The 21936-nt window shown below is 39.6% G+C and overlaps 3 protein-coding genes across 3 annotated transcripts; 1 reads left to right on the top strand and 2 right to left on the bottom strand.

The window, feature by feature from the left end:
• The first annotated feature begins 7936 nt into the window (after positions 1–7936).
• LOC115794361 (potassium channel subfamily K member 5-like) lies at positions 7937–12487 on the top strand. The gene is made up of 5 exons (XM_030749828.1): positions 7937–8356; positions 8856–8967; positions 11091–11257; positions 11349–11517; positions 11599–12487. Exons 1-5 carry the CDS (start codon positions 8174–8176, stop codon positions 12288–12290), a joined length of 1323 nt encoding a protein of 440 aa, XP_030605688.1. The 5' UTR covers positions 7937–8173; the 3' UTR covers positions 12291–12487.
• On the bottom strand, positions 12469–16610 carry LOC115794362 (serum paraoxonase/arylesterase 2-like). The gene is made up of 9 exons (XM_030749829.1): positions 16491–16610; positions 16218–16285; positions 15967–16022; positions 15568–15733; positions 14637–14760; positions 13465–13665; positions 13210–13291; positions 12807–12935; positions 12469–12730 (listed from the first exon to the last, which is right to left on the bottom strand). Exons 1-9 carry the CDS (start codon positions 16568–16570, stop codon positions 12569–12571), a joined length of 1068 nt encoding a protein of 355 aa, XP_030605689.1. The 5' UTR covers positions 16571–16610; the 3' UTR covers positions 12469–12568.
• Positions 16611–17092: 482 nt separating this feature from the next.
• On the bottom strand, positions 17093–20633 carry LOC115794483 (serum paraoxonase/arylesterase 2-like). Its single transcript, XM_030750014.1, has 9 exons — positions 20495–20633; positions 20342–20412; positions 20198–20253; positions 19884–20046; positions 19375–19501; positions 19005–19208; positions 18843–18924; positions 17862–17990; positions 17093–17680 (listed from the first exon to the last, which is right to left on the bottom strand). The coding sequence occupies exons 1-9, from the start codon at positions 20569–20571 to the stop codon at positions 17519–17521; spliced, it is 1071 nt and encodes a 356-aa protein (XP_030605874.1). The 5' UTR covers positions 20572–20633; the 3' UTR covers positions 17093–17518.
• Positions 20634–21936: the final 1303 nt, after the last annotated feature.

Here is a 21936-nt window from a genome sequence, read left to right as displayed (position 1 = left end):
AAAGAGAGCGATTATTAGTACAGTGAAGCACCCAGATGTAGGAAAGAGATGAGGAGACATATATATATATATATATATAAAGTCAAGTTTTTTTTTCAAGCACCAACATAAGAGTGTCAAGACTGCAGCTTTGAGCCAATTGATGCAATTATCAAAGAGGAACAGCGTAAAATTGTGTCTGTTTTTCATTTTTACTGTGTCAGATCATAAGCACCAGCTGAAAAATAGAATGCCAGCCACACCCACCCTTGATCTAGATCTAAAATTCAAAAACAAGCGCACACATGTAGGTCTGATCGCGTGCACGCACACACACACACACACACACAAGCTACCTTTATGGACCCCGGGATGGTCCCCACCCATCTGCCTGACCCCATTAGGGGCATACAGCTCATAGGCAGAAGGGGGTACGTAAAGGGGTTCATTATTCTGAGAACCACACGGGGTGAGGCACCGTCACCTTTGTCCTACACACAGAAGTTCATGTGGCATGCCTTATCAGCATCATGTCACTTGTTACACTATTATTTGCTGTTTGTTGAAGAAAGAATATCTTACCAGCGAAAAGGTTATTCCTTGAATCCAACTAAAATTCGCCTAAAGCTGTTACTGCTGGGGACGGCGAATTATGAAAGTATATTTCCACCACAGTAACAGTCGCGTGTCTGTGTGTTTTTTTTCTTTAGACTTTGATCACAAAGCAAAGTGACAACACCAAAGAAGCCCGCCAACTGGTGTTTGTTAAACATTTACTTTGACATAATACATTAACAGGACTCCTGCATGGGTACAAGCAGAATGTGAGTTTTGTGTAGCTACCACTTCCTCTGAGTTTTAAATGGAAAAAATAAATCTTCCCTCAAAACAGAGGAAGAGCAAGGCAGGGAAACAAAAACCATATGAACAACTTGCATTGCTTCCAGTTGCTTAGGAACCCCTGCCTGGCCCCTATGCCTACTGCAAGGAGCAGGTGTTGAGCTGGACCCAGGAGAGGGAGGAGAGACAGACTACAAAGGGGAGGAGACGAGGTGCACTCAGACCCAGTCTCTTGAGACAGTGACAGCCTGGAACCGCAGACCCTGAGACGGCTCACTCCGTGCACTCACACAGCAGACACACCCAAAAAGCTGACACAAACAATCTGCTCCCCCTGCCGCTCTTCCTCATTTGTTCAAAAGCGCAGGCAAACACGCACATATAACGGAGCAGCGCATTACTCCAGCTGAGTGCACGGAGGTTATGTTTGTTTGGAACATCTTTATCCCTCTCTGGCACCATCACTCAGTGATTACATAACGCTCCCATACCACTTCCACCCAGTTCATCTCTGTTTGACTTTCACTGCTGCATCTGAGTACACACACACACACACACACACACTTTCCCTCTGCATCTTATGTAAAACAATGTGTGCAACTTTTAAAAAAAAATGTAAAATGTGAAGTTTGAGTGCAGACAATAGAGGCATGGTTGCAGGGGGTTTATGTTTTGAGCTCAGCATCTGAGCTTTCAAGAGCACTAACGTGATAGATGGTAGGAGTGCATCAATATTCATTGTGCGCCATTATGTTATGAAGAATTTATGAACCGGGAATGTTCTGCTTTCTGCCCTTTCCTGCCTGCAGAGAAGTTGCCCCCTCCTTATGCTACTAAGGCACATTTGACTCTCTTGCACTTTAAAGATAATTAATTACACTATCTAAGGTAAGAGTGAGGAAACAGCCAAATGAGAATGAATTCAAATGTATTTAATTATTAATAAATTATTGTGCTCTGCACTGCAGTTTGCAATGATGCTCCTTGTGCACCTCTTCCCTTTACAGCTACAGCTTTTTGCCTCCCTGTTGTGCAATTGTCAGTTCGAATTGAATTTATTTACGTATTTATTTTCATTTTAACTGTAAAGTTTGAGAAAAGCAATGTTTTTCTCAAAATTTTTTTAAACTTCAGTGGCTAATAATGTTATATTGATAAGATTTTTCTTCATAAAGAGAAAAAAAGGGGAAAAAAAGGTAATAAAACTACTGTTTAGATTCAAATATAATACAAAAAAAAAAAAATTATCAAACTGGAAGCAACTTGCATAAATGCATGTGTCTGGATGTCATCTGATTTTCATGGCCCATGGAACACTGAACAAATTGTGACCGATATTCTCACCCAACTAAGATCAGCTGAAGCTCCTGTACAAAGGGTGTTAGGTTGGTTTACACTGCCACCTGGTGGTGGATCTCAAAGTAGTTTGCATGTACACTTCCAAGATGTAAGCTCTTGATTTCAGTAGGCAGTGTGATCTTTTGTATCATACAACATAAAAAGCATTCCACCAAAATCCATTACCCAGTATTACCCAGGTGCAACACATATGTTCAGTCTTGTAATAAAAAAAAACATGGTGTGAGATCAAGTCACTGGTAGCAGGGGATCACCACCAATTCTAGAAATGTAATGGATGCTGGGAGCGGGTGTTCACGAGAGATAAAGACGTGTTCGTGTGCAGATACCTCAGAGTGACATCATCAACCAACTCCTCCCAAAACTAGTCAGCAGCAGAAGTTAAAACAAACTTAGTGCTGTAATTTTTGCCACAACTTTGGACAAGAAGTGCTTGTTCAGATGAGTTTGAACTTGAATGTTAAAAGAATGTTAAGTCTTTAAAAAAAAGAAAAGAAAAGAAAAGAAAAATAATTTCACTTTTACAATAATTTTTTTAAACAACATAATTTTGTTTTCCTCAGATAGGGAGAGTCAGGGCTGACTCTTCCCCCACATATAGTATGCTGAATGTATAAAATACTGATGGTCTGATCACAAAGTGAATGTGTTAAAGTAGAGATAATCAATGTTTACTATTTAATAATCTCTCTAAAGATTGATGAGCTACGACTTTAGGGGAAACATTTCCTTAACATAAATGAAATGCCCCTTTGCAGCTGAACAGGGCTGTTTAATTATACAAACCTTCTGCATGACCTATGAATTACATTCTGGTGCATTAAGACACACTCACTAAGTGCTGTAAAAATCACCATGAAACACCAGCACAGCAACCACAAAGCAATTATTTTGTGTAATAACTCAACCATCCCCATTACTACAACAACTACAGCACAAATGCCTTTCATTCAAATTAAATGGGATAATACTCACATTATATCCATGCAGAAGGTCATTTCATAATGCAAGCGCAGTCGCAGATGGGGTGACCAGGTCAGAGTGAGGAGGAGACAAGAGCATCAGTTAAAAAAAACAAAAACACGAGAAAAGAAAAAAACTTTTCTGATTAAAGAGAACATAACAGAGATTTTAAGGATTTAGCTAAAAGCTGACAGTATATAAACTGAGGTGTATACGAATATTATGCATAATACTAATAAATAGTATTACCCGTTGAGGTGTAGCATACAGTGCTAGCATCATTTGAAGCACAGAAAAGGAAAGAAATGGTCCTGGTTGTTGGTGACTCTTATCAGTTGTCAGCTCAAAGTAATTACATGACCAAATGCTTTCTTCCTGGGTTCTGATTTTCTCCTCACATTAATAAAATAATTGTTAGTTTTCACACAAACACTACAGGACTGCTGTTTGTCTTCTTCATATTATGCTAAGTATCTAAAGTATTTGGGGGCCAAAGCCTCTGACGACACACTTTTGCAGACATTTGTGGGCATTTTTCATATGAGCTCAAAATATTGCCGTAGGTCAGGAATCCTATTTCCCTTTTCCCCCTCCTACCACAAATATCTCTGACCTTGAATAATCCCTCTAAATGCGTCGCGGTGAACTCTTAACGAACCGCCGTCGGGTTAGAAAACACGGCACGAAAAACCTGTCAGGAAAAAAGGTGCGCAATGTAAACACAAGCGGCGGTGTCTGAGACAGCGAGTCATACCTGAACACGCAGGATCTCCTCTGTGTGGTTTTTCCACCTTTAGTTTGATACCACAATTTCGGTGTTTACCTTCGGGACTACTTGGAAAGTATCGATGGGGTTTCCACAGGGAGGCAGTGACGCAGCCACAATGACGAAGCACTAAGTAGTGGTGATGGGTGGAGATCAGAGGTGGGAGCTTTGCTCAAAATCCTCACGGGGTTCTCACTTAGTTGTTAAACAGCCTTTATTAAAGCAAACATATTACTTATTTTACACATGCAAAGGCATTTTTGGCTTAGCCTGTTTTTTTTTGTTTTTTTTACAGGTGAGTCTGTGCCTGCAGCACAGCGGTAGGTGAGGAGACTGGCTCAAGACAGACAGGGGTCTACATGGCTGTATTAGGGCCTGGGTATTTGAACAATTTGCTTCTGCTTAACTGCTGCAAACTTTCTGCTCGCACGCAATCCGATATCAGAAATCATTGGAGCAACGCAGGCAGGTTTTTAAACTTTACAGTCCGCTCCGCACAGAGGCGCTGTTGCATATGCATGTGAGGAAGTGCAGGTAATGTTACCTTTACAATCACCAAGGAGCTATGGCTACGATATTTGCTGTGACATGTTCAAGAGTTAATAAAAGTTGTGTTACTGCACGGTTTGTGCATCTGAGCTCTTGTGTTATTTTGTGTCCTCTAAAAATAAATAAATAGTTTCCTCTTATAACGGCCTTGTCATGGGTTTACTTTGGTGCCCTCGAGTAAATTGATACACCGAATAGAAAAAGCCCCACACACGCACACAAATACAGATAGCTCAATTTAATGACCTTGGATGTCTTCTTAAAAAGCAGAGTGAAATCCCAAAAGGTGCAATAGACCTCAGTCTGGCAGCTGATGCAGCTGGAACATCTGTCGCTGTATTACCTAAAGCCCAGTGGTCTGTGCTGACTCTGTCCCACTAGGGCATTCTAACATATCTGGCCTTATAGATTTACTCCAGTGATTTAGTACTGCACGTTAACAGCTGGAGGACTCACATCAGACAATTTTTTTAAAGTCTACCTTGAAACATGAATATATTTTCTGCCTACCTGTGCACACAGTGAAGTTCCATTTTAACTAATTAAATATCTAATAATACTGTCTTTTTTTAATCAACAGACTTCAGGAAAAGTTAACTTCCATTTAGTTTTCAAATGCAAATATTTTCACCCACTGAGGAAAGTCTTATTATCACACAAAGCAGCCAGGATCCACCCAATGTGATTATATGAAACGCTTAACTCCTGTGCAAGATAAGAGTGACCGTTTCCACCAGTATCAGCATGTGCACCAACACACTCGAATCAGCGTTGCTGAAGACATATTGCCCCCTGTTGAACATTTTCATAAAAGATAGCATAAAAATTAAGGGAATTTGTGGTTGAAAAACTAACTCTGACTGTTTTTTTGAGCTCAACTCTGATGCTCAATCCACAAATGTATTTTCCTTACAATTGTGGCACCATTTAAGGGAAAATGAACAGGCTTCCCAACAGTATAAGATTTATTGCCAAGAAGGATTGTTAGAACAAAGAAATGATTTTCAATTGAATTCAATTTTATTTGTATAGCACCAAATCACAACAAACAGTTGCCTCAAGATGCTTTGTGTTGTGGGTAAAGACTCTACAATAATACAGAGAAAACCCAACAGTCAAAACGACCCCCTATGAGCAAGCATTTGACGACAGTGGGAAGGGGAAAACTCCCTTTAACAGGAAGAAACCTCCGACAGAACCAGGCTCAGGGGGGGCAGTCATCTGCCACGACTGGTTGGGCTGAGGGGAGGGAGACAGGACAAAAGACATGCTGTGGAAGAGAGCCAGAGATTAATAATAATTAATGATTAAATACAGAGTGAAGTATAAACAGAGTAAATAAGGTGAATCAAAAGAAACAGTGCATTACGGGAACCTTCCAGCAGCCTAGGCCTACAGCAGCATAACTAAGGGATGGTTCAGGGTCCAGGATCCAGCCCTAACTATAAGCTTGATCATAAAGGAAAGTTTTAAGCCTAATCTTAAAAATAGAGAGGGTGTCTGTCTCCCGAATCCAAGCTGGAAGCTGGTTCCACAGAAGAGGGGCCTGAAAGCTGAAGGCTCTGCCTCCCATTCTACTCTTAAGTATCCTAGGAACCACAAGTAAGCCAGCAGTCTGAGAGCAAAGTGCTCTGTTGGGGTGATATGGTACTGTGAGGTCTTTAAGATAAGATGGGGCCTGATCATTCAAGACCTTGTATGTGAGGAGAAGAATTTTAAATTCTATTCTGGATTTAACAGGGAGCCAATGAAGAGAAGCCAATATGGGGGAAATCTGCTCTCTCTTTCTAGTCCCTGTCAGTACTCTAGCTGCAGCATTTTGGATCAGCTGAAGGCTTTTCAGGGAGCTTTTAGGACAGCCTGATAATCATGAATTAACCAAATACAAATTTCATTACTTTTTGTGCTGTTAATTTTACTTTTTAATTTGCATGCTTTTATTTTCAAAATCCCTTGGGTACTTTGGGTACAGACAACTTAGCAAAGAACCAATTTTAAATTGCATCTTTAGACACTTTGTTACTAGCAGCCTGTTGCAAAAACATAATTTTCCTCCCATTTCCTTAGTTGAAGAAATAGGGGGAAAAAAAATCCAAGACCTGACACAGGACCTGAGAGCTCTAACCCATCAGCTGATCCATCTACTGCTCACTGAAGCTTCATCAGAAACGTTCTCAGTGGAAGAGTGGCTGTCAAGAAGGAAAGGAAACAGGGAGAAAATGCTGAGGTATGCCACAATAGGTCTCATGGAGTGATGAATCCAAATTTGAAAAACTTTTACCTAATTATCATCAACATGTATGGAGAAGGTCAGGAGAGAGGTACAAATAGTATGTACAGCCATCTGTAAAGCATGGTGGAGGCTCTGTCATTGTTCGGGGCTGCATTTCAGCCAGTGGTGGTGGGGATTTTGTCAAAATTGATGGAATTATGAACACAGGGAAAAAAAAAAAAAACATAAAATTTTGATCTGCAAAACTATCTGGAAAGTCTCTGACTGGCAATGGTTTAATTTTTCAGCATGACAATGATCCCAAACATACTGCCAATACAGTAAAAGCATACCTGGATAGACAAACACACACAATGAAACATTATGAATTAGTCTTCACAGAGCCCAGACTTCAACATTACTGAAGAACTGTGGGATCATCTTGTCAAAGAATGGAACAAAAGAGCTTTGAATGTCCTTCAAGAGGTGTGGAGAACTATTCCTGAAGACTACTTAAAGAAATTATAAGAAAGTGGCCCAAGAGAGTTCAATTTTGTTATAGATAGATAGATAGATAGATAGATAGATAGATAGATAGATAGATAGATAGATAGATAGATAGATAGATAGATAGATAGATAGATAGATAGATAGATAGATAGATAGATAGATAGAATTTTAAAAAATGTTTTTACTGCCCCACTTTTATCATAAATAGAATTGTATTAGGATCAATTGTTTCTATTTTAGTATTAAAAGTAAAATAAATAGACTAAACATGATTCTGTTTGTAAACATGATTGCTTGAAAAGTTTGAATGAATTGTGATAAAACTTTGTAGCGGTGCAGAGTAGAGTCGTGTTAATAATTCATTAAAATTTGGCTTATATCCATCAAAGTATTCAAGGCCAACTTCATGATTTATTGGTTGAAATTTGACAAAAAGCCTTAAAACTTATAAACTACAGGTGTGGTGTGTACTGTCAACATATAGAAAGTACCCTATAAGGATTTAAAATGTCTCACATTTGACCTCTGATCTCACGTTTACATTTTACATCTATCTTTCTTTCAAGATGACCCAAAAATGTGTTATATCTTTAAAGAAAATATTGTCAAGAAAAAGAAAATGCATCCACATAAATAAAAAAAATATTAAAAATTATGTCAAGTATATTAAAATGGGTTTCAACAGGACGAATAACAAAAGCCTGCACTACAAACGTCTTAAAGAACGTTCATAAAGAACACAACATATAAAAAATGCGATTTCTTTAAAAGTAAATACTGCCCAGAGAGTGAGTTGCCATGGTAGAGGCTCTCGGAGTGTTTCTTGTTTTTTCAGTTTTATGGGCCCTGAAAAGCTGAACAGCGTAGGTCTGGTTTTAATTTAGTCCCAACTGAGAGCCCATTATTTAACCAGGAAGAAACCGGATAGAGTTGGGACGGCCCATCGTGGGAATGTGAGCTGCTCGGCGGTCCACGATTTAAGTTATGACTTTAATATGGCTGATAACGGTTCGATTTTAACTTCATGTATTATTTTTTACCTGTCGATCGGGGCCGCGATATTCCAAATTCTTGAAGAACAAAACTGGAAAAAGGCTGTAGAGAAGTATGTCAAGGACAAGGAAGATATTCGGAGGAAATATAACTTAACAGACGACGCTCTGAATGAGATACTGCAGGTATGAACCAATCTCTCAATAATGGTAATGGAGTGATGCATTTTGTAGAAGTTCCCTTAGATTGCATGGTGTTCCTCTTACCTGACGCTTAAGCGTTCACACTAGTACAGAGCAAATTAAATGTTCGTTGCCTTTACCTGTCCGGACACCTCAAACCAGTTTTTCCTGATTGTGAACGAAAGAAAAATAAGAAGGAAAAAAAACCCTGAGTGAAGTGCCACATTATGACTAAAAACTTTTTAAAAAAGTGAGAAATCCTCTCAGTTAACAGCACAGAAAAGTTGTAAACTTCGAGAAAAACAATGGGTGTGGAGGAGACACGCAACCTCACGCACACAACAAATACTTGAAGGCTGGCACAAGGCGTGTCCCGTTGGTATGACTTCGGTTGTGATTTTGAGAAGAATAAGGCGTGATAAATATTTTCAATTGTCAAGTTATCGATAATTAAAGAAAGTGAGTTTTGTTCCAACTAATCGATTGCTTTAACTTTTTAAAGGTAGTGTCAGAGGCTGCGGGGCAAGGCGTGGCCATCATCGGGGACAATGACCGCAATCCGTGGGACTGGGGGAATTCTTTAATCTTCACTAACTCCATCGTCACCACTATAGGTATGAAAGCCTCAGTATGTGACACAATTCATGTTAATTCTGTATCACACGTTTCTTCTTCTTCGGGCTGCTCCTCCCAAATCTGGGAGGAGATTCCCCCCAGGACACCATCCGTCGTCTCATTGGGAGAATGCCCCGACTTTGTCATGCATGCATATACAGTGGTGTGAAAAAGTGTTTGCCCCCTGCCTCATTTCCTGTTTTTTTGCATGTTTGTCACACTTAAGTGTTTCGGAACATCAAACCAATTTAAACAATAGTCAAGGACAACACAAGTAAACACAAAATGCAAGTTGTAAATGAAGGTGTTTATTAGTAAAGGTGAAAAAAAATCCAAACCATCATGGCCCTGTGTGAAAAAGTGATTGCCCCCTAAACCTAATAACTGGTTGGGCCACCCTTGGCAGCAACAACTGCAACCAAGCGTCTGCGATAACTTGCAATGAGGCTTTTACAGCGTTCTGGAGGAATTTTGGCCCACTCATCTTTGCAGAATTGTCCTAATTCAGTTACATTAGAGGGTTTTCGAGCATGAACGGCCTTTTTAAGGTCGTACCACAACATCTCAATAGGATTCAGGTCAGGACTTTGGTTAGGCCACTCCAAAGTCTTCATTTTGTTTTTCTTCAGCCATTCAGTGGTGGACTTGCTGGTGTGTTTAGGATCATTGTCCTGCTGCAGAACCCAAGTACGTTTAAACTTGAGTACACGAACAGAAGGTCTGACATTCTCCCTCAGGATCTCTTGGTAGACAGCAGAATTCATAGTTCCATTTATCACAGCCAGTCTTCCAGGTCCTGACGCAGCAAAACAGCCCCAGACCATCACACTACCACCACCATATTTTACTGTTGGTATAATGTTCTTTTTCTGAAATGCAGTGTTCCTTTTACGCCAGATGTAATGGGACACACACCTTCCAAAGAGTTCCACTTTTGTCTCATCGGTCCACAGAATGTTGTCCCAAAAGTCTTGGGGATCATCAAGATGCGTTTTGGAAAAATTGAGATGAGCTTTAATGTTCTTTTTGCTCAGCAGTGGTTTTCTTCTTGGAACTCTACCATGCAGGCCATTTTTGCTCAGTCTTTTTCTGATGGTGGAGGCATGAACGCTGACCTTAACTGAGGCAAGTGAGGCCTGCAGTTCTTTGGACGTTGTTGTGGGGTCTTTTGTGACCTCTTGGATGAGTCGTCGCTGCGCCCTTGGGGTAATTTTGGGCGGCTGGCCACTCCTGGGAAGGTTCACCACTGTTCCATGTCTTCGCCATTTGTGGATAATGGCTCTCACTGTGATTCGCTGGATTCCCAAAGCTTTGGAAATGGTTTTATAACCCTTTCCAGACTGATAGATCTCAATTACTTTCTTTCTCAATTGCTCCTGAATTTCTTTGGATCTCGGCATGATGTGTAGCTTTCAAGGATCTTCTGGTGGACCTTACTGTGTCAGGCAGCTCCTATTTAAGTGATGTCTTGATTGGGAACATGTGTGGCAATAATCAGGCCTAGGTGTGGCTAGGGAAATTGAACTCAGGTGTGAAAAACCACAGTTATAGTATGTTTTAACAAGGGGGGCAATCACTTTTTCACACAGGGCCATGATGGTTTGGATTTTTTTTCACCTTCACTAATAAACACCTTCATTTACAACTTGCATTTTGTGTTTACTTGTGTTGTCCTTGACTATTGTTTAAATTGGTTTGATGTTCCAAAACACTTAAGTGTGACAAACATGCAAAAAAACAGGAAATGAGGCAGGGGGCAAACACTTTTTCACACCACTGTACAAGCACGTGGGGGGGGGGGGGCATTTTTTGAGTTGCTGCAATGAAATTTCAACATAATGGACCAGCCTGCCGCATCATTGTTTCCACATTCATTTTTTTGGTGTCTTTGAATTCAGCCCTCTGTAGGTTGATCCTTTCATTCCTAACACATTACCCAGCCCATATCAGTATAGAGATCCCATATCCCAGATATCCCATTCCCATTATGATCTGATGTGTTTTCAATGTGTTCCTTTAATGTTTTTGAACAGCGTATAAAGCAGTAGGCAACTCAGTCTTCTTAAAATATTTATCATACTGCACGTGGTTGTGATTAAATATTGTCTCCTTGTATCTACAGGTTATGGTAATGTTGCTCCCAGAACAAATGGTGGGCGTATTTTCTGCATCCTTTATGGTCTGTGTGGGATCCCCCTGTGTCTGGTATGGGTAAGCAAGATGGGTTCATTCTTTGGAGACCGGGCCAAGCGTCTGTCTGGGGTGCTGATAGAAAAAAATGTATCAGTGGTAAGATCTGACTTAAAGATGTGTAGTATTTGTCTGAATTCTGACGCTTGAATGTCAAATAATGACACTTTTATTTTCTTCTTTTTGTCAGAAAAAAGTCCAGTTTATCTGTATAGCCTTGTTCCTTCTATGGGGGCTGTTGGTGCACCTGGTGATCCCGCCATTTATTTTCATGTCCATGGAAAATTGGACGTACTTGGAAGGTTTCTACTTCTGTTTCATCACGCTCACAACAGTTGGTTTTGGAGATTATGTGGCAGGTCGGTTTTTATTTTTTGTCATGATTTGCATTTCTGCATTGAAAATATCATAGTAATTCCAGTCTATAATTCTCATTTTAGGTGTGAATCCAGCTATAAAGTACAACCCCATCTACAGAGTACTTACAGAATTATGGATCTACATGAGCCTAGCTTGGCTGTCCCTGTTCTTTAGCTGGAACGTCCACATGGTAGTTGACACTCACAAAGTGCTAAAGAAAAAATGGCAAAAACACAGGCACAGAAACATCTATCACGAGGAACCACGCGATGTAGAGAAAAAACCGCAGGAAAATGCAAGGCCCAAGGTTGTTGACATCTTCAGCTTCTTATCTCAGGAGGCAGAAGACTACAACACGATCATAAAAAAGATTGGCATGTTAAGAGGCAAACAAGCAGCAGACAAAATAAATCGCTCAAAGAGCTGCAGCGACATCCTGGCCATGAACATCCAGCCCCTGGAACACTCGCCGCGGCACCGACGTATGATCGGCACCAGCGAAGTGTTCATCAATGTGATACCTGAGCGCGACCGTGACGAGAACGAAAGGGCCCGTTCAGCATCAGAAATCACGGGCGACCCTGAATCTGAAGCATGTGTGAGAAATGATGACAGCTGTGCAATTGATTTTGAAGCTGGTGGTATTTCCTTCACTGTAGCTGCCAAAAAGACAGCAGAAGAAGAAACTGTACAGCATCCCGATGGTGGGGAGACTAGGTTTATGATATCCAAGGTAGCTGAGGAAGATTTGTTGGATAAAGAGAAAGGGTGAGATTGTGACACTGATCAGTATATGTTGTGTAAAATGTATGCATACTGTAATGTACCAAAACAACAAACTGGAAATGACACTGCATATTACAGCTACAGGAACAAAAGCAGCACCGTCTTACAGGGACACTTTTTTTTTTGTAATTTTCAAATGATCTGCACTGATTTGAGGAAAAATAAATCTCTGTTTCAAATGGCAAAGAACATGTAATGTTTTAATCTTGCACCCATGCAGACTGTCACAACATTCCTATCATGAATCAACAGTGGTCATAGGTACTACTTCAAAAGACAGTACAAGGCTTTGTGGAAAACAGAGCCAATAAGTAACTTTCCCTCATAAGGAGCTGCTACAGTGGAGGCCATGAGCACACGGCCGTTATCAGCGTACTCCAGGGTCACTGCTGGCTGCTGTGAGTGGATGTTCTTGATCCGGAGCACCTGAAGGACACATTAATAAAAACAATCAGGTAAAAATCACAGCGCAATTTGGCTTTTCTTTTAATCGTGCTCTAACCTCAGAGCCAGGTGGATCTTCAGGATCATAGTTTGTCAACTTCATGGCATTTGGGTGACAGCCGAGCCACACGTCGCCTGTCTTGTGGTCCACCTCGATGTTGTCACAAAGTGATCCAACAGCTACAGACTGGTTAAAAACATCATATAGTGGAAATGAAATCTGATTGTTACATCCCGTCCTTTTGTATGAGGTGAAAGCAACAATGAACCTTTTTTTTAAGCAGCTTATTTGCTTCTTATTGAGCAAAAATCAACAGATTTGCACTTCTTTCATGTTTATATGTGAAACTACAAACGCAGTATAAAAACTCTGTGCAACCCTGCGCTGGGCTTAGTTTCATGCACATGAGATTTTTTCTCCATGTTTTTTGTGGCTTTAGAAAAAGTAAAAACAATATTACCTTATTGTACACCAACCGTTCCCCTTCTTGCCTCTCATAAACATCTATCTCATGGTCTATAATGTCTGAAACATATATATACCTGTAAAAATAAAAGCATATATATATATATATATATATATATATATATATATATATATATATATATATATATATATATATATATATATATATATATATATATAATGTTTAATCATGTTATTCTAACATGATTAAACATACATGTTCAGTGACTGCCGTAATGAACAGAATAACCTTTTGTCAGGAGATATGTTGATCCCATTTGGGGCACGCATACCACTGGCTACCACCCTCACTTCATGTGGACTGTAGAATACCACGTCACACAAGGCCAGGTCCATAATGACAACAAGAAACTGAAGTGCGTCATTGTGAAAGTAGCGATCATTTGTGGCGTAGAAGCTCTCCTCTCCGACTGCAACGATGTCATTCACACTGAAAACATGAAATAATGGAAGGATACAGATTTTTTTGGCCTCCACCAAGGCAGCTCACTCTCTGGGCAGTATTTACTTATGAGGGAACAGTGTTGTATTTTTAATATATTTTGTTTTCTTTGTTCTTTTTAAATGGACTTTAATAAGTTTGTAGTGCAGTAAAAACAAGTGCAGGCTTTTATTGCCCTGTTAAAACCCATTTTAAGATCCATCCATCCATTTGCTTCCGCTCATCCTGTTATTTTAAGATACTTGGAAAAATACTGAACATACTTATTTTTTTTATTATTTATGTGGATACATTTTCTTTCTCTTGACAATACTTTCTTTAAAGATGTAACACTTTTTTGGAGTCAACTTTAAAGAAAGGCAGTTGTGAAATGTAAAAATGAGGTCAGAGGTCAAATGTGGCAGGATATTTGGATGCAAACTATAATGTGATCGTAAGAATCCTCAGACACAGTATCATTTCCTAAATGTTGCCAATACAAACAAAAGCAGAAGAATTTTAAGGTTAGTTTTTAAGATAAGACATTTTATGAAAGTCTGACCTTGAGGAAGAGGTCAGAGGTCAAAGTAACATGATATTTAGAATCCCCAGATGTAATTCCCTACATGCCTATCTGTTGTCAATACAAACAATGGCAGTAAGAAACATAGTTTTTAATAAATGGTTCTATATAGCATCATTATCACTGTGACCTTTAGGTCAAAATGCTGGCCTTGAAGGAGAGGTCAGAGGTCAAATGTGACGGTATTTTCTATATGTTGACAGTACACACCAAACTTGTAGTTTCTACATTATAGGGTAGAAACCCCACTCTGCACCCCTACAAATGTTTTAGCACAATTCATTCAAAACTTTTCAAGCTATCGTGTTTTCAGAGTGATGCACATACACAAACGCTACCAAAAACATAACCTCCTTGGCAGAGGTAAATATGTCAAAAAGTTTATTACAGTACATACCTGTAGAGTAAAGGGTGTTTTATAGTTTTCAGATGTATGAGTGTGTCTTTCTCAACATAACGAAAGATCTCTACTTGGCTGCTGTGCTGAGGGTGATTGACAACAAACAGGTACACAGAGTCATCTGGAAAGACACAGAAATGTGTTCTCAGCCTTACAGTGGAAATTAAATAAGGTTTGCTCACATTTCCTGTCTGAAAGAACAACAACAGGAAAATGAACAAAAACCAAAATAACTTCTAGTTGTTGTTTAAACAAAACAGTAATTAAGGGCACAGCCTCACAGGAAATTGCTACCTTCTTCCTTTCCCTAAAGCACTGAGGGGGCAATTAACTGTTTTTAGCCTGACCTAACAGGAAAAAAAATTCTCAAGTAAGAAGAGGATGTGCTAAATGCACACAAGATATCCAAGGCACACAAAATCATTAACAGATACACGGTGTCTCAGTCACTGCTGACAAAACCTTACCTACAGCAGGGCTTTAACTGCAAAGACTTTTTTTTGACACCAACAGGAAAATCTCAGATTTATGTCGAGTAAAGTAGCACGTTGCCTTAACTGTGCTGACAGAACATGCTCATGCACAGTCATCACTCAAAGGCCCATTTTAAGTCTATATTTGAACCCTGATGACATCACCAGTAATCCAGTAATTCAAAAAAAAAATAATCAAAATGAAGTTTTAACATTTTAAACTTAATAAACCAAATTTTAGCAATAACCTTTTACTGAATGCAGTGTTAGGCTTTCTAACTTTATAAACCTATACATGGGTGTATAAAAGGAAAACCAACAACATCCACCTGATACATTTCAATGAATTCATGAGGACTGTTAGGAGGTGTCTGCCATTTAAAATAATGCCTCGTCTTCACACAACTTTGATGTGATTATTTCATCCATCCTCTCACATCCGGATTGTACTTCACCTGCTTCATCGGTGTATGCACTAATGCCATGTGGGTTGAAAGAACTGAGGTCCAGTCCTCCTTTGATTTGCAGCTCCACTGGAGTCGGCTTTGGGTGCAGCAGGTCCAAAACATACATTTTCCCTGGTTCATCAGAGAATGAAGGTAATCCAGGAAACTTCAGCCCCTGAGTGGTGGGGAGATTTTTCTAGCTGTGTGACTTTGCTTGAAGAGCTCATTACACAAGCATTTGCTCACACTCAGCTGACTAAGCCCTAATTCAAACTAATGACCCATAATGGAGCATAGTATTGAGGATATGCTAATTAAATAACAGTCACAAAATAATTTAAAAATCAAGCATATCTATGCAAATTTCATAGTTTTACAGTCATCAAAAATAAATAAATAAAAACATACTGTGCTTAGGAAGGCCAGTCCATCTTTAAGTACTGTGATATCCTCTGCTCCATATTCTGCGCACACACACACACACACACACACACACACACACACACACAGTTCTTATAGCGCACAGTCATGCGCCTCGGTGACACACACATGAACTTCAGACCCTTCAGTTAACGCCACATGTTAAACGCAGTTTCCTACAATTCAACGTAATTTTGAGAGCGTTAAATGAAGATATTAGCATGAATACAAACACATACCAATATTCTGCAAATAATGACAGCTGAGGTGTTTCACAGGAACCTCTCTGGAAGCAAGCAGAATTTCCCTGCAGAAGAAGTTTACAAAGCATTAGAAATCACTACTAGAATTTTAAAGTCTACTTGAGAAATCTAAAGAGAAGTTTGTAAAGTCTTCCCACGGAAACATTTGGTACACTTCAACGTAGCTGAACAGCAGCTTTGCACATTAGGAATCCGTTCTACTTCACCGAGACTTCCGCTAACAAACCTTCTTGTAGAAACAGCACTTACTTCAGTTTAAGGAATTTGTATCCAATGAAAGCTGCAAAGGCAGCGACAGCAACAGCAAGAACTTTTTTCGTGGCAGCCATGTTTTTAAGTGTCAAGGGTTACCCGCGAACTTTCTGTGATTTTCAGAGTGCATTAACGCAACTGCCCCAAAGGTGGAGCTCTAGCTTTTATGTTAAACTCTTGACTAACCTTCTGGGGTCAGAGACGTAGCTCTGAGAGGACTCTGGGGTGTTAAAACTGGACAGATGGCTGTTGAAATAAAAAAGTACTCCAACTACAGATGTGGGCAATCTTTTGTCACTGTTGTTGCTTGGAACAAGTGAGGGCAGTATTTGTTCAGGTGTCATTCCTGATCAATGAAACATTTCCCCAAAGAAAGGAACAAAGCTTAATTAAAAGCAGCTGATATAAATGTGCATAAATACATTTCTGCACATGCTTTATGAAGACTGCACAATCTATACAGCATAACCTAGATAGTAGAGTCAGAATATACTTAACACACACATTTATATAGCTTGTGTAACTGTGTAAGAAATTGTGGAGTTCTACCATTCAAGGATCCTCACAAATGTGCATTTTTCTTACACAATTTCATTGTGGAACCATGAGAAATCTCTTTATTAAAGTTTACATTTCACATTTTAAAGTCAAGTACACAAAGTTTAAGAAAAAATTCAAATCAACATAGCAATTACAACATGTAAAGAGAAGCCCTTACACACAGTGCACATGAAAATATTTCACATTTTCAGCTGGACAATGAAAAGAAAGTGATCTAAAAATATTATTTTCATAATTCTTCCAATTATTTAACAGGGGACCAAATATGTAGGCAATTCAGTCAATTATGTGGCTGTGTTATGATGTTGTGTCTGGTAGCCTACAGTAGGCTGAACCTGTATGTGTATCACCGTTTTCCTGTCCCGGTTGAGAGCTCATCTGTAAATCTTTAATCTTTTCTATGCCTGAATTGATGCTTCTTTCTCTTGCCTGTTACAGAGAAGCACCGTGTTCATTTTCATTGCCTACATTAAATCACAGCACAAAGCCTTGTGGAACACAGAGCCAATGAGAAGTTTCCCTCCATAGGTGGCGGCTACAGAAGAGCCCATGATCACATGTCCATTGTCTGCATACACCTGTGTCACCACCGGCTGATCCGAATGAATGTTCTGGATACGGATGATCTGCAGACAAGCAAAATGATGAGAAAGTAAATATGATCTCTACAAACATGTGCTGTTTATATTAGGAAAAAGTATTAAAGAAAAACATCAGTATAAACTGTTCTTATGATGATTTGTTTTTGGCTTTTCTCGTGTTGTCAAGCTTCCCACAGTTTACTTTGATAACAATGAACGAACAAACCTCTGATCCTGGTGGGTCTTTGGGGTCGAACACGAGAGCCTTCCATGCATTAGGATGACAGCCTAACCAAAGGTCACCGGTTTCAGGGTCAACTTCGACGTTGTCACAGAGTGTACCCACAGCCACAGTCTGGTTAAATGTTAAAAGGAAGACTTAAGATGCACTTATCATAAGTCTTAATATATACAATTTTACTAACTGAAAGTAGAAAATGCACATGTTTACACTGGTTTTGCAGTGCTTGATTACAGTGAGTATATTTCTCTTTTATTTCATTGGAACAATTGAAATAAAATCCATGTAATTACACTTCAAGTTACCTCCAGTAAAGCGGTAACTTGTTTTTATTCACACACACACACACACACACACACACACACACACACACACACACACACACACACACACACACCACCTGCTCTACCTACCTACCTGTTCTACCTCCTGAGCTACAGCCACCCCATGTGGCTGTAGCAGGTCACCTACTGATCGGAAGGTTGGCAGTTCGATTCCTGGCTACTCCAGGCTGCATGCCAATGTATCTTTGGGCAAGATACTTAACCCCAAGTTGCTCTCCGACACAACCGTTGGAGTGTGAATGTTAGATACTAAAAGCACTTAGCTTAGTTAATCATGGAAGTGCTTGTGTGAATGGGATAAATGTAAACGTGTTGTATAAGCGCTCTGAGCGCTCAGACAGAGCAGAAGAGCGCTATACAGTATAAGAACTAGTCCATTTACACACACACACACACACACACACACACACACACACACACACACACACAGCCTTTATCATTTAATATACACAAAATGTTTTCATTAAGGTGCCTTGCATAAAAATGCCTCCTTTATTCTGAAAGTTATGTCCTTAAGCTCACAATATAAATTTTTGAAATTTTACAGTTATAATAATATTCATTTAAAAAAAAACAAAAAAAAACCAAAACAAAGTAAGGGAAGTAAAGTTTAGTTACCTACCTTGACAGTGACCAATGAATTGTCTTCTTTCCGCTCCAGCACATGCACATTTTGTTCAAAAAACTCTACGACATAAATATGTCTATAAATGAGAAAGAACATTAAAATAAAGACGTCAGAAACACAAGTAACCGCATGCAAAGCTGTGCTGATCATTCTTACCTTTTGTCAGGTGATGTGTTGATTCCATTTGCAAATAAATAACCCTCAGAAACCACTTTTACTTCCTCCCCACTATAGTACACAACATTGCCCCACGACAGAGGCAGAAAAGGCTCCACGAATATTTTGAGGATTTCATTTGAAAAGTAGTGGTCATTTGTGGCATAGAACCTATCCACTCCCAGTGCAACGATATCATTTACACTAGAGCAAAGAGAAAAGAAAAAATTGAATTATATGTCGTATAATACAAGAATATGCAGGATTATGACATGGGAAAGCCTTACAAATACTCTTTAAGGCTGACCAGTCAGTAAATCTCAAATGTAGTTTAGAGTAGGGTCAACAGTAATTTGTCACATTACTTTACCTGTGAAGAAGTTCATGCTTTATGGTTTTCAGGTGCTCCAGGGCACGGTCCTCCTCAACAAACTTGAATAGCTCTATTTGGCTTTTGTGTTGAGGATGATTGACAACAAATAGGTAGACCGTGTTATCTGAAAAACGATAAGAAAGGCACGGTACTAAAATAATCTCTTTAAGGCGTGTGCATATGACTGTGTCAAAGTTGATGGATGCACATAACTTGAAATTTAAAAGAAGAGATTATCAACAGGCACTGCATATTATGTCCAAACGTCCAAACTCATGAAAGTGATAAATCCTGGCTATTCTTACTGAGACTGTCGCAGCAGGTTTGTCCACATGCTTGGCATGTACACACAAGCCAAAAAAGTAAATATCATCCTCAGCCGTTAGCTGATGAAAAGCGTCAAATCAACAATGAACTGCTTACAAAGTTGACTTAAACTGCTGCTAGAACTTTTGTTAAATCTGAAATCCGATTCGCATGTGATGTGTGCAAACACATTTATTTACCACTTGGATCGACAAATACACTGATCCCATGAGGGTTGAATGATTCAAGGTCAAAGTTTCTTGGCATGCGGAGCTCTATTGGTTTTGTCTGAGAATCCTGCAGATCGAGCAAAAACATCTTTCCAGGCATATCTGAGGAAGGCAGTCCAGGAAACTTCAGACCCTGCACACATAAGCATGAAAGGTTTGAATTATATAAACTATAACAACTCTGTCTGCATATAAATCATTATTAATACTGTTTGCCTTTAGGCCTTTCAGACTGTTAACCAAAAAGGTGGATATTTGGCTGTTTTACAGCTCAAATTACTTACAGTGCTGATAAAAGCAAGCCCGTTTTCAAGGATCGTTATATCCTCCGACCCATAATCTAAAAGCACATTATTTAACACTGTTAATTTTTCTGTTTTCTGGTGTGCATCAAAATACTGTCTGCATTTTGTTCTGTGTTTGCTTACCCAGGTTTTTGAGTGCGACACAGTTGGGGAGGTGTTTCGGGACAATCTCCCTTGTAGCGAGGCACCTTTTCCTGCAGAGTTTGCAAAACAAAAGTTATTTTGAAACTGGACTGGAGCACAGAAGTGCTTCAACATAAACGCTCTCTATATTACCTCAGGTTCATGAACCTCTCTCCTAACAGCACCGACAGGGCAGCAACTGCAAGCGAAATGTATGCCAGCTTTCCCATTTTGAAGTCAAGAAGGGAAAGGTTTCCAAACGGACTTAAAAACTGTGCAGCAGCTGCACCGTGAGGCGTTTCCGCAATGCTGCATTCATAACAATCGGAAATACCACTTCTTACTTCTATTTCTATACTTCACCTCTATATTACACATTATAATTCCCTAAATTTGATAAATACGTAAATATACTGTAATTCCAGAGGGCTGACATCTAAAAAAAAAAAAAAATCTACATCTTTCTGCGTCCATAAAAGTCAGGGATTTCGGGCACCCTGGGTAGAGTTGACGGAATATTGTTGCCCTTACTAGACAGTGAAGTGCACACAGCTTGGAAATTAGTGCCCAACATACTGCAAGACTTTTCCAACCGAGTTGTATCATGATTAATATTTGGCTTCATGACCCCAGTAGTATCTGCATGTAATCGAAGGAGTCCCTTGTGTAAGCCCGCTGGGAACAACCGGTGCACTTCTTTGGGGTCATTTTTCAGTAGTCTCTGTTTTGTACAAGGTGCAGATCTCACTTGGTGTTCTTTAAGAGGATATGTAGATGTGGTCAAGCTGCTGAAGTTCAAACTGAGCAATAGAATATTTCTGAGTATTTCACAAAATACTGATCTACTGGGATTTTCCCGCATTTTCTGTCTCTAGGGTTTACAGAGAATGGATCGCAAAAGAGAAAATATCCAGTGAAAGTGGCCAGACTGCTTTGAACTGACAGGAAAGCAAAAATGACTCAAATAAACGCTTGTTTCAACTGAGGTATACAGAAGAGGATCTCTCAATGCACATGTTGAACACTGAGCTGCAGTCACTCCTGTCAGCTAAGAATCAGAAACTGGAAAGGTTCAGAATTTGGTGTAAACAACATGAAACATGGATCCATCCTACCTTGTATCAATAAGTCTGGCTGGTAGTGGTGGTGATGTAATGGTGTGGAGGATATTTTCTTGGCACACTTTGGGCCCCTTAGTACCAACTGAGCATTATTTAAATGCCACAGCCTACCAGAGTATTGTTGCTGACCATGTCCATCCCTATTTGACCACAGTGTACCCATCATCTGACGGCTGCTTGCAGCAGGATAACACACCATATAACAAAACTCACCATATCTCAAACAGGTTTCTTGAACATGACAATGAGTTCACTGTATTAACATGGCCTCTAGTCACCAGATCTCAACTGAACAGAGCAAGTTTGAGATGTGGTGGAACGGGAGATTCTCATCATGGTAAGGTAAGGTAAAGTTTATTTATAGAGCGCCTTTCACAGACAAGAAAAGTCACAAAGCGCTGAACAAACAGTCCATTTAAAAAAATGAATTACACCTTTGCATTAAAAGAGAAAGAGCAGTAAAACAACAGATTA

The sequence above is a fragment of the Archocentrus centrarchus genome, chromosome 16 (assembly GCF_007364275.1).
Source record: "Archocentrus centrarchus isolate MPI-CPG fArcCen1 chromosome 16, fArcCen1, whole genome shotgun sequence".
NCBI lineage: Eukaryota > Metazoa > Chordata > Actinopteri > Cichliformes > Cichlidae > Archocentrus > Archocentrus centrarchus.
The sequence above is the reverse complement of the archived record's forward strand: the minus strand, read 5'-3'. Positions and strand labels throughout refer to the sequence as shown.

Coding starts and splice junctions, on each gene's coding strand:
- LOC115794361 (XM_030749828.1), top strand. CDS start 8,174: ATGGCTGATAACGGTTCGATTTTAACTTCATGTATTATTTTTTACCTG. Junction 8,357..8,855: donor CTCTGAATGAGATACTGCAG/GTATGAACCAAT, acceptor AACTTTTTAAAG/GTAGTGTCAGAGGCTGCGGG. Junction 8,968..11,090: donor CTCCATCGTCACCACTATAG/GTATGAAAGCCT, acceptor TTGTATCTACAG/GTTATGGTAATGTTGCTCCC.
- LOC115794362 (XM_030749829.1), bottom strand. CDS start 16,570: ATGGCTGCCACGAAAAAAGTTCTTGCTGTTGCTGTCGCTGCCTTTGCA. Junction 16,023..16,217: donor TCATTATTTGCAGAATATTG/GTATGTGTTTGT, acceptor GTGTGTGCGCAG/AATATGGAGCAGAGGATATC. Junction 12,731..12,806: donor AAGATCCACCTGGCTCTGAG/GTTAGAGCACGA, acceptor TGTGTCCTTCAG/GTGCTCCGGATCAAGAACAT.
- LOC115794483 (XM_030750014.1), bottom strand. CDS start 20,571: ATGGGAAAGCTGGCATACATTTCGCTTGCAGTTGCTGCCCTGTCGGTG. Junction 20,254..20,341: donor TGTCGCACTCAAAAACCTGG/GTAAGCAAACAC, acceptor ATGTGCTTTTAG/ATTATGGGTCGGAGGATATA. Junction 18,925..19,004: donor AACACATCACCTGACAAAAG/GTAAGAATGATC, acceptor TCTCATTTATAG/ACATATTTATGTCGTAGAGT.